At 30.7% G+C, this 13,011-nt stretch overlaps 1 protein-coding gene across 2 annotated transcripts; it reads right to left on the bottom strand.

The window, feature by feature from the left end:
- Nucleotides 1-2,045: 2,045 nt before the first annotated feature.
- Nucleotides 2,046-12,537, bottom strand: LOC100852923 (uncharacterized). Of its 2 annotated transcripts, none has more exons than XM_003633354.3 (12): nt 12,422-12,537; nt 8,973-9,171; nt 8,759-8,836; nt 8,120-8,363; nt 6,609-6,818; nt 4,751-4,786; nt 4,390-4,637; nt 4,095-4,298; nt 3,386-3,487; nt 3,213-3,320; nt 2,790-3,139; nt 2,046-2,299 (listed from the first exon to the last, which is right to left on the bottom strand). In XM_003633354.3, exons 2-12 carry the CDS (start codon nt 9,150-9,152, stop codon nt 2,260-2,262), a joined length of 1,800 nt encoding a protein of 599 aa, XP_003633402.2. In that variant the 5' UTR covers nt 9,153-9,171; nt 12,422-12,537; the 3' UTR covers nt 2,046-2,259. The 2 variants fall into 2 exon arrangements, with proteins under 2 accessions (XP_003633402.2, XP_059597171.1); XM_059741188.1 differs by having other exon boundaries at nt 3,395-3,487.
- Between the last annotated feature and the right edge of the window lie 474 nt (nt 12,538-13,011).

Below are 13,011 nucleotides of genomic sequence, written 5' to 3'. Positions count from 1 at the left end.
AAGTTATTAAGTAAATTAAATATATTCAATAAAATAACTTAATTATATGTTTAGTAAAATGGTTTTTAGTATTTTTCGAAAAAAACACTTCTTATTAAAAACATTTTCAAAAGCACTTGAAGAATAAACACAAAAGTGATGGTGAAACTAATAATTTTCTTTTAAAGAAAAAAAAATCTAAGTATATTAATGGCTTAAAAACCTTTTAGGCATGATTTTATGATTTACATCCCATCATTAATTGATTCTTTTATAATACCCCTTGTATGGTAAAGTGTTTTTACTCTAATTGCTGCCAAAGAGGTGCTTAAATTTTCAAACAAAATTTCTAAATTTAAAAATTAATTTCAATTCTAAAAATTAAAAATTCAAACATTATTCCCAAACAGCACTAAACTTTTCGAGTGTTATGAGCATTCGGCTTCCACTATCCATCGCCTATAAAAACTAGCATAAATTAACCTCCAATTATCAGATTGATGGTGTCTTTCGACTCTTTCTTGTATCTATTGGAAAAAATACACTTTGATAGTATAGAAGAACTCTTTCTCATGATATTGGTTGTGGTTAGGGCCCCTAACTTAGGGGTGACCAATTCGTATTAGTTGGTCGTCTCATGTCATATTAAAGTATAGATATTCTACTACATAGCTCAATTTAAACCCGACATGAATGATAATCAAGTAAAAAATATAAACTCAAATATCACCTAATTATTAAATAGGTAATAAGTCATAAGTCGTATAACTTATTTAACTCATTTAGGGTGCATTTGACAGTTATTCTAGGAAATGTTTTATATGATTAATGTCTCAACCAGGTCTTCTTATTTAATAATTAAATTGAATTAAATCTTGTATATATTTATATGATTAATGTCTCAACCAAACATATTTATGACTCAAATGACAACAAATTTAAAATCAGTCAAATATGGTTAAATGGTTTTAAAATATAATTATGTTAATAATAGAATTATTAAATACGTCAATTCGGGTTAAATTCATGTTATACAGGTTAACCCAAAAATAACCTATTTATTAAATGTGTTATGCGAATTTGACTCAAACTCATTTACATTCATTCAATCTAGTCCCACGAAAAAAAACACGTTGGTTTTGTGTCGTGTTAACAAATCATATCAAACTTTGTCACTCATAGTTTTAATTAAAAATTTGAAAAAAATTTAAATCTAAATTTATCTAAAATAAAAAGGTGAATTTTTAAATTAAAATAAAACTAAAAAAAATTAACTTTTATATTTAAAAATAAATTATATTAAATGAGTAATTAGTTGAACAACTTGAAAATATGGCAAGTCTTAAAATAACTTAATTTTAAGACTTAAGAAGTCAGACAAAACTCAACTACATTCAAAGCAGAAAAAGGTTTGTTTATGGACCAAAAACATAATCAAATTAACTAAGAACCATAAAAAAAGAGAAGGATGCAATTCGAAATCCTTCTAAAGAAGTCTAGGGTTTTTCTAGGCACACAAACATACAGGGAAAGAATATCAAGAAAAAACTGTAGCCAAAAAAACTGGTTTTTTACTAGAAGTTTGTCATAAGTGTTCTTGAAGTTGAAAAACTGTTTTCTATTCTAAACAACAAAAACCATTCTACAAACAGTAGCCAACATCCAACATTTTGCCCACTAATAATTGATACCTTCAAAAACAGAACAAAAAGAAACGTCAAGAAAGGTTTCATAACATGAAAATCAACTGCATATCCCTGCAGAGGTTCTCCCCTAAAAAAAGAGCATTCTGCTTTATAAAACTTACAAAATCAAATATCCCATCAGTAGTAACTTCTGCAAACAGAAGGTTATGGGAAGTTAAAGCCACATTTTTCTGTGGAATTGGGATTTAAATTTTTGTCACCAATTTTAGATACGGTAGCCTCCATCAACACTCAACACGGTCTTCATCTTTTTCTACTTCTTTTTGATAAACCGGCAAAAAATATATTAACAATGCCTATCAAAAGGATAATGGTCACACAAAAGGGTGCCAAAAGGCAAAAACAAAACAAGAGAACAAAGCATAAAACCTTTCCCTTTATAACCCAACTAATGAACCAAGTCTACCATAGACATTGTCGTCTTTTTGGGCTTCTTCTATGACAATAGCATAAGAGCAAATTCACCATGATATACAGTATAATTCTAGGCAAAAAGATACCAAACATGTGCTTGATATAACAGAAGGCACAATCAGACAAGCAGGGGAAAGTACCTCAAACTTCCTCATCTTGTTCATTCTTTTGGCTTCAGCTGGATTTTCATCAACCTCAACCTGTAATTGAGGTGAAATTATGAGAATACAAGGCAAAGGGCATAATGCTTGAATATACCTCGAAAATGTCAGAGGCATTTGTGCCACCAAGGGCTTCTTTGGGAGTGATTCTTGTAAAAGCAGTTTTAGCTTGTCGCACTTCTCTTGGAATCACTTCTATCAGAAACACATTCATGAAGAATCCATGTGTTTGAATTTTTTTTTTAAAAAAAAAAGAAGGTAATTTTTGGTTGAAGTCCTTGGCCAGTGCTAGTTCAAAAGCACTTCAAGTGATTCTCTAGATTTTTAAAATTTTTCAAAATGCATAATTTTGCATTAGTAAGCATTTTTTAACCCTCTAAGAATCACTCCCAAATGAATTCCAAATTAGTCACTGAAACATGAATCTCACAACCATTTCACAAAATGCTTAACTCGCTGGATAATGGTACCCATATTGAGATAAGACAAGAGAAAAACAAAGTCGTACCCAATCGCGGGGTTTCATTACCTTTGTTGAAACTGCTGCATATGCTGTTGCAATTGCTGTGTCATTTCATCTTTCATCTTCATCAGTTGTTCTTCCATCCATTCTTGCATCTCTTCCTGCATCTGTTGTTTTTGTAAAGCCATCTCCTCTAATTCCTTCCTTTGTTTTTCAAGTTGTTGATTTACAGATGCAAGTTGTTCTTTCACATAAGCAAATTCTTTCACAAGAGCCCCCACTGATGCCCTGGATCGAGTCCGACCTAATCCAAACCCCCGCACATGACCATGCCTACCCATCACCTGGGCATATAGTGCATCTACAGGTGGTGGTGATCTCCCGGCCTGTTGAGCTGATAGTTCCTCGAACTGGGTCTGCAATTGTAAAAAGTGTTATTAGAAACTTATGTTGTTAGTAAAAAGGTATACAAGAAGCAAAGCTTTTCACCATAATGTCTCTTGATTCAGTATCAACCGGTGTCCCATCCTTCCGTGTATGAGTTAAGACAAACATCTCTATTTGATTAGGTGCCTTTCCATCCTTCCTCATCTGAGTCTGGCATCACCATAAATTAGTAACTACCAATGAAGCATAATTGTAATTAATCATACTCAACTCACATTCTTGACCTGTTCATATCGTATTTGTGCATGACTCTTCGAACCTGAAGTATGTCTGATAACATGTTTTGATCTATTTGCCTTGTTTCTCTCTGATACAGCCTGTATTGAATAAAACATAACTATACTATGCCAAATCTTGGTATTTAGTAAGTGCATTATCTAAATCTACCAACTTAGATGATGTTTGTTTTTTGGCTGAATAGAAAAAGCTAAAATATTTTGGCTTTTTCTATTCAACCAAAAGTAACTTGTTAATATCAACCAGAATAAACTGAACTTATTGATAACAAGTTCAATAGAGTTATATTTGTTGATATCAATAAGTTACTTTTAGCTTAATAGAAAAAGTCAAATATTTTGACTTTTTTTATTCAGTCAAAAAACAAACACCACCTAGTGTTTGTTTGGATACACTTCCAATTTTCTGTTTTAAAAAACAGTAAATAGCAATAACTTTTATATAAAAACACGGATTCTTAGAGGCTTACATTGAAAAAGTAATATTTTTAAGAAATTGGTTAAGAAAATTAAGCTATTAAAAAATGCTTACCCCCCAAGATTTTAAAATTTTTAGGAGTAATTTTTAAAAACAAAAGGTAAATTCATACCTTTTGTATAATAGCCTATATCTTTTATAGATAAGTTTCTGTTTTTAAAAACAAGAAACAGGAAGAGTATCCACATGAAGCATTTGTAATACTCTTACCTGTACCTCTGGTGTTCCCCAATAATGAACGAGCCACCTCCAATCATCCTGAGACACATCTGGGGGACAGTTGGACAACCGCTCCTCATCTGTGCTGTAAGGATCATAGTACTTTGCCTTCATTTTATATCTGTAGCTCCTGTATTTACTTCCCATGGAACTCATTACATAATCCTTATGTTCATCATCAATATCAAACTTCTCCTATATTTGATTGAAAAGATAAAATGTAAGTCAAATTTCTTGTCTAAAGACAATGATATTACATTTTAAATTAATACAAATTTCAATATACCAAGACAAGACCCCAGAGCTTCTCTTTAGCTTCATCAGGTACTTGGGACCAATCTTTAACTTGGAGAGGTGCATTACGTTGACAACGCACAAGTGTCCCCAAATAGCTAGTGAGTTTTTTCCCTTTCTCTTGTTGAACTAGTTCCCCGTCCTCACTCCATTGAGGGGTAATCCTCTCCCCTGGCCTCAATCTAAGCAACCCAATGTAGCACGTGGGTCCACGTGTCCTCTTTCGGCTAGAGGATGAACCTGTTTTAAGGCATAACAAATGTTATTGATGAAAGACATTAATCAACTATAAGCAAACAGTACAACTAAGATAAGCATGTCATCCATCAAAACAATGACTTATAATGTGTTACCTTGACCTTTAGTTTGTTTTTGCCTGCTGGGTGAGCCTATAAAAATTGGAAAAGAATAAACGAACTACTTTAGAAGAAAACGTAAATTAGATAAGCAAAATCATATCCATAAAAATAATCATAATAAGCCATGGGACCAAATAAAATATCACAACCCACATATAATTTCAATTTCTACACTAAAAAATAGAAAATAAACTTTCAAACACTGCACTAATCAAGCCTAGTACAGTTGATCAAACTAATTAAGTGTGACACAACTAATCAGCCAAATGTCCTAGTTTCGACCTACTTATTAGCCAACTTGTTGTTCTCTTTAATTAACTCACCTAAAATCCGTCTTGTAATTCAATTTGTTGAACATGCAAGAGTAATTGTCTTGCTGACACTAAATTAGGAGACTTTTAGCATCTTGCCAGCAAGCACGCCCAACTTATTCTGAGATCATTACTCATTTGTCTTTTCTGATCCATTGAGATATATCGGTCCGTTAATAATAATGATAATAATTATAATAAAGCAAAGCCAAAAAATTTAAATTCTGTGAACGATACAATGGAGTGCTCTAATTTCCCTGAGAGACTACACTTCATTAAACAATTTCCAAAATTCTATTCAGTAATATGCATAAAGAGCCATTTATCCTAATAATAATTACTTCAAGATTGAAACTCTACTAAGTTCTATTTAGAATTCAACTAGATATCCTTGGAAGCAATGGTCATATCTGTCGATCAGATAGGCAGAAAATTAGTTCTAATCAGCATCGTTATTACCATGCTTCACTCCTGTAAGCCTATCGTATTTTACACATGCAACTTGGAATTAAAATCCAGTATTCAAACAAATGATCCCCCATGAACATCATTCATGCTAATGAATTAAAGATATGCAAATAATTTTAGCCTCATGACATCGATTTTCACTTAAATTCAAGATAGGACTATACTTTGTGAAAACATCAAACAATAATCAGCAAACTAAACAAGCGGTTCCAGAAACAACTCTAGAGCCCTTAAGATTGTCAAATTCAGTTTTTGCAGCCTTCTTGACCTTACACGAAAACTGGGACTTCCCTGGATTTGGTGCAGGCAACCAAATAATAAGGGAAGAACCATACAATTCATCCAAACTTCTAAATTAAGATAATTTGGAAAAATTATAAAAACCATTTATTGTAATGAACTATATGCAAGCTTATTTTCTATGAGTTTTGACTAAATAACCATTCTCTAATTGGATGAAGTTGGAAGCACCTAATTAAGTGGCAGCATTAACATTCAAGTAAACAAGGACTTGTAAAAACCAATTACTATTTAAGCAGTACAGAGAATATATGAATTACACTGTTATAGATGGGCCCAAAAGAAAGTGGGCTACAAGGCTGTGTGGGTGTGCATTTGTACATTGGATCTCCAAGTAACCTTTCAATCAGAAACCCGTGTTTACAGGAAAAGTTTTGACAAACACAAAAACCAATGACAAACTACATGAAATTTCAACTACAGTAACAATGAATTCCTAATGAATCAACAGTACTCTGAAAAAGAGAAATGGAGCAAGAAAAAGAGAGGTGCGATCCCAATTAATTTCATTACATCTGAAAGCACCACATATGGCAGCCACATCTTGCCCTTAAGAGTGTGTATTGTGGTGACTTATCTGTCCTCTCTGTTCTATAAGGTACTTTATGTGAGATGACCAAAAAAGGGAAGGGAGGTTTGTAACCTTCTTTCATGAGAAATATGGTTTTTGTAGGGTAGTATGGATGCATGAAAGGGTTACGAAGAAATACATATAAAAATGGTCCATGTTTGCAACTTCTTTACACAACCGATAAACTAGATGCAAAACTTACTTAATCTCGGTTGAGTTTCCTTGGAACTTTGCTGGAGTTGATGTGGCTGACTGGAGCTCGGTTGTGCTGACTTTAATCTCTTATGGGACAGGTGGGGTTGGGGCTGGCTGTGGCTTGAATGATCCTGTGGGCTTCTGGCCATTGGACCCTCTGAGAACCTAGGAGAACGTCTCTTGGGAGTGTCCTTAGGAGGCAGTGATGGTGTGTGTTCTATAGAAAAAATGAGCAAGTGGATTTTAAGACTGTTATGTGTGAGTCCATATACATAAATATATTAAAAAGTATATAATAGGTACCAATAAATATTACAAATTCAAATTCTAAACCTCAAAATCATTTTTTTATAGGCAAACAAACCACGTATTAGAAAATGTCTTAAGAAAGGGGAACCCGACCTTGGCAACACAAGAAGATATGTGAAAGACAACAAAGCAAAAGGAACATAAACTGCAAAGCAAAGGGCCTTAGGCCTCCTCCAACTGCAACACATTTGACCCCAATAATAATAATACTGAGATAATCAGAATATTAAGAAGAATCCTTCCTGTCCAACAAATAATTACAAGGTTATGGACTACATGATGCCTAAGAATGCTGATATGCTATGTCATTTCTAAATGATTTAAGGATTGAAACTCAAAATATAATAAAGTAAGGAATCATTCTCAGTAGTGACCCATGTTATCAGAAAGAAAAGGAAACAATCAAATGTTTAAGACCAAAAGATTACAATTCAGCCAAAAAAGGGTACATTGTTCTCAGTTTGTCTTCCTAGTGCATCATTTTAAATTAATAGCAGGTTGCTTGTAATCGACTCACTAAATTCCCCAAAATTCTTTCTAGAACATCTTGCATCACCCATATCAATTCTCGTGACAAAACTGTCACAAGAAAAGAGTACAGAATGTGAAAATTAATTGCTTGGCATGCATATCTCAGAGCTTAGCTAGTTTTATCAACTAAATTTGATTATTGCTTCAGAAACCTTAAATGCTAGACACAAGATTGTAAGTGTCACTATTGCAGGAAACGACACATTTTCAAAGTTGAATTGTCCAACAAACAAATCACAGTCTAGATTAATACTGTTTCAGAATGATCATGGACTAGTAAGCAAATCCCTTTTATTATCCTTTTTCTCCTGAAAATCTAAACAATAAAAAAAAAAATCATAGAAGAATAGCAGCAAAATGAATAGAAAAAAAAAAAAACTTAATTATACTTCTTTGATGAGCAGAAAAATAACCATTTGATGCATCTTTTGAAAAATTTCGGAATGTCCATAGTATATTTGAAAGAGCTTCAACAACATGAAAACTATCGCCACAAACTGTTCATGTGATAGGTTAGAGAGAAATTTACTCCATTGGGCTTCAAACTGTTCTTCTAGTTAGTGGATGATCGAACAATAGAGTTACTAGACAAATTCAGCATAGTGATGATGATGAAATTTCATTATTTGTTATAAAATAAAAATAAAAAATAAAAATTTTAAAAATAAAAATGCTCACCAGGAGCCATTCTTGGTTCAGTGCTGTACAACCCTACTGCATTCCAAAACATTATGAACGTCTCCTTTACCTGCTTCACAAGCTCCAGAAAGGGATCACCTGGTTTGTTGTATTTATAACAGTTCTCCCAAATGTATTGTACATCACTGAATACATCATCAGCATTCATATACTTAACACCATTTTCGAGATTGCGGCGTATTGTTCCAAAATCCATCGGTTTATCAATGACATCAAAATAATCCTGATCCCAACCACAAGACTATATTAAGAAAACAAACATGACAATGATTGTTGCATACAAGCATAACGATAGTCAACTACCCTCTACTATGTGTAGTTGATTATAAGTAAAGGGGATATTGAACAAAAACTTGTTATCATATATAAGCACAGCCAAGAGAAATTTATTAAGTCTTCATCCATAACCGAATCCCTCTTCAATAAAATGATCCACTTTATCTTCTGAAATATAAATTATAGTCAAAGCCCAAGAAACTATATGAGCTTTTATCTTCTAGCATCTCCTACGAAGAATTTTTCAGAGCCCCAAAAGGATAAGATGCTATGAGCATTATACTAGTTCCCGCCCCTTAAAAACCAAATTTATTCAATATGTAAATTGCACTTTCTACTCACAGTTATTCCCAGCATGATAGGATTCACAGGAACATTGAATGGTTCAGCCACTTCCATACTCATAACCTTCTTAATGACCTAAAAATGACAAAATGATGAAAATAATAATTCCGTATGACAGCACCATACATGTTTCTAACAGAAATCAATAAAGGCATTGAATTTGAAATGTCAAATAGTTCTAAAAAGGCTCCATTGTAAATTTTCAACACACCGCAAGGGCAACAGTTAATTCTTCCTTCCTGTGTTGAGGATCCAGATGAGGTAGCATTGTTTCACCATGGCTCGTCTTCTCATTGTCTTTCAGTGAGGTATCGCTCATCCGGTTTGCATCAGCACCGATTGTAGGTGCATTAAATGGATTATTTTTCTTGGGTGCACATTTACTCCTCATGTTCTCAATGCTAGCAAGCCTGATAGATGAAAACAAGAAACACTATGATGAGCAAAAATGCTGCAGTAATAACTAATAAGTGTGTTATTCGACACTAAAAGCAAGCAAATGTTTAAGCCAAATAAAGCAGCATTTTGACATGTTCCAAGGAAGCATTTTTCTGCATTCATAATTGGAAATCGATTCTCTAGATTGCAAACATATTTCATTTCTTCCCCAGCAATACAAACAGGCAAAGCAGAAACCATACTGAGCAAGGTGATCTTAAGGTTATGTTTGGTCCCCGGAGAGTAATTAGGAAAGAAAAAAAATACTAAAGAAAATGGTTTTCTCATATTTGGTTTTTTTATGGAAAATATGAAGAAAAAAAAATCAAATATAATTAAAATTAATTAGAAATTTATATATTTTAAAATTATTTAATCTTTATATAATAGAGGAAAATATGTGAAATGAGTTTGAAGAAACATTTAAAAATAATTTATTTTTTTATTTTCCTTCACCTTTTATTTCCTTCTATCATTCCTCTCTATTTTCTTTCCCTCACATTTTCCCTCAATTTTTCAGGAAACCAAACATAGCCTTAGTCTATTCCATTGGACCCATTATTCCTATGAAACCCAATGCAGTCTCTTTCTCGATTGCTTTTCAAATCAACCAACAGCATATGAAAAACATTCAATCTGCTTAATTCACTAACATCACCAAGAATTTCCAAACACATGCTAAGATTTTTTGCCCCTCACTCCATGCAACTCAAGAATCAAAATTTTACTAATTCAAGTTTCAAAAAATGAGAAGTAGATGAAACCACTTAAAAGGAAAATTGATATAGAGCAAGAACGTTTTTTTTCACTCAACAACTAATTCAAACTCATCATTGGTAATCCCAAACAATATTTTTTTTCCATTCTACAAAACACAAACAATACTCAATAGTTAAGGTTCCATTTGAACCACAACATGATCCAAAAAAAAATGTGCCAAAAATAGCTCATGAAAAATATTTGAATTTTCTAGCCCTCAATTTTTTAAAAGATTAATGAAACTCATTTAGAAACACATACATTTTCAAATTATTCATTCTTTAGAAGAACAAATTTGGAGAAGTACCTAAAAAAATTCATGAAGTTTTAACACTTTTTTATTTTCCTTTATATTTCTTTCCATTTTCCTGTCTGTTTTCTTTATCTCAACCTCTGTCATATCCAAATGAAGTCATAGAGATATATGGGGAAAAAAAGATTTTATCGAGCTTTTTTTTTTTTTTTTTTTTTTGGTGGGGAGGATGGGTGAAAAATTAAGGTTATGTTTGATTCCCGAAAAGTACTAAGAAAAGAAAAAAACTACAAAGGAAAATATTTTTCTAATCTCTGATTTCACAAGGGAAAACACAAAAGAAAATCAAATATAATTAAATTTACATAGAAATTTTTATATTTTTAAATTTAAATTATTTAATCTATACATAGAAGAATAAAAATAAGTGAAATGAATTTGAAATAGTATATAAAAATAATTTATCAATTTTAAATCTATTTTTTATTTTTCTTCACTTTTCTACTCTATCTTCTTTCCCTCAAATTTTTCACGAACCAAATATAGCCTTAATTGTTTTTAAAATATATTGTATACTTTTTTGCTTTTTCTTATCTATATTTTCTTTCCAATTTTCCATGATCCAAACATCATTGCTTAGTTCAAATCATAAGAAAAATAAATAATACTTTGAGTAGCTAATAAAGAATATTTATCTTTTCTTTTACTTTCTCGTCCTAAGAACCAAATATTTATCTTTTCTGTTCCTAAAAACATTTCTAAATTGTGTTTATGAACAAAATTCTATTTGAAACTCAAATATAAAAACCAATTCTCTTGGCTTTATTCTCCATGAAGTTGTATACCCAAAAGCTTTCTAAGTATTCTCCATCTTTTTAATTATTGCAAGAAGGCTATACATGAAAAATAAAAAAAATAAAAAATAAAAGTTAAAAACACTTTAAATTTGCTCTAAAGAAACAACTCATTGTCACAAAAAATTATGGAAAAATAACCATTTTCTACCAAGAGTATCTCATACATGTTTTATAAGTTAGAAAAAGAAAATTTGTTTTTAGAAAAATGAAAAACTATTTTCAAGAATAAAAAATTGTTTTCAAAAATAAAAAACTGTTTTTGAGAACATAAGAACCCGTTTTGCAATTGTTTTAAAAAACAATTTTCTATTTTCCAGAACAAAAAAAACAAGAAAACTAGTTTGGCAACTAAAAACTGTTTTTTATTTTTGGTTCTTAAAAACAGAAAACATGATGTTTTCAGAAAACATTTTTTAATTGTTTTCACTTGTTTTCTGAGGGCTATTTTAAAAAATAATTATACAAGCATATAGAAGAATTAAAAATAAAGTACTCGATAAAAAAAATTAAAATATATTAAAAAATATTAAAAACTAGTTAAAAGCATTTCAGGTTCTCAAAAAAACTTTTGTTATATAAAATATCATAAAACAGTTTTCAAAAACTATTCTTAAAACTGTATTTCAGAACTATTTTCAAAAATAGTTACCAACTAGGGCCTAAATTTGTAAAGCGTTTTAAAAAATAGTTCTAAAAAACAAATTTTAAGAATAGTAATTAAAATTGTTCTTGATGTTTTATAGAACAAAAGTTTATTTAGAAACTTGAAATATTTTTAACCTTTTTTTCTATATTTTTAAATATATTTTACATGTAGTGTTTTATTTTTAATCCTTTCATATTTATATAATTACTTTTTCTAAAAAATAAAAAAACGGGTGAAAATAATTTAAAATAATTACCCTATTTTTTAATTATAAAAATAGAAAACTGTTTTGATTGCCAAACATGTTTTTTCTTTTTTTTATTTATTGTGATGACTGTTTTAAAAAACATTTGCCAAACAGGCCTAAACAACTGTTTTCAATAGCAAAAACTCTTTTTCAAGAACAAGTTACCAAACAGCCCATACTTTCTTTCCTACCTTTTCCTAGGATCCAAACAAAAAACTCAACAATCAAAACCAACGGTTCTTCCGTCAGGAATTTGCATCACTTTTCACTCCAACTTAAATCAAAACCTAATTGCATGAACAACAATAAACACAATAATCATAACAAACTATAATAAAGAAGAATAAAAAGATAATTGAATCAGTGTCTACAGGGTAAAAAAAACACAGACAAATGGAAACCCTAGGGAGAAAATTTGGTAGAAACTAATAGAAAAGCATTGTGTAGAGAGAAGACTTACAATGAGAGAGAAATTTGAGAGCTTGAGAGTTACAGATGGAGAGACGTTCCAAACTGAGACAGTAGGGAGTAGAGGGAGCAAAGGACAAAAGGGTCTTTTTGACATTTTAAGGGCCGGTTGACTCCCCTGCACCTTTTTGTTAGTAAGAAACCTTTCAATGGATATTCATTTAAATTATTTGGAAATAAATAATAAAATACATTAGTTTTTTTTTTTGGTAATATTTTATGTTTTTTTTTTGGAAGAAAAGAAAATCACTCTAAATTATTATTCTCAAATAATTTTTAAAAATTTATAGAAATTTGTTTGGAAATGTTTTTTTTTTCTCAAAAATTATTTTATAATGTTTCTTAAAACAAAATTTTATTTGAAAATTTAGAATATTCTCAACCTATTAAATTTTTAAAAAAAATTATACTCACTTAAGCGAGTTCTCTAAAGTTAAGTTTGGTTCTGGAAAAATATAAAAGGAACTTTTTTTTTTTTAAGAAAAATGATTTTTTTTCATGTTGGTTTCATTATAAAAAATATGAAAAAATATATCAATTAATTAAAATTTATGTATTTTTAAATTATTTAATATCTATATA

This window comes from Vitis vinifera, chromosome 12 (genome assembly GCF_030704535.1).
Source record: "Vitis vinifera cultivar Pinot Noir 40024 chromosome 12, ASM3070453v1".
In the NCBI taxonomy this organism is placed as follows: domain Eukaryota; kingdom Viridiplantae; phylum Streptophyta; class Magnoliopsida; order Vitales; family Vitaceae; genus Vitis; species Vitis vinifera.
Note: the sequence above shows the minus strand (reverse complement) of the source record. Positions and strands in the feature narration are given on the sequence as shown.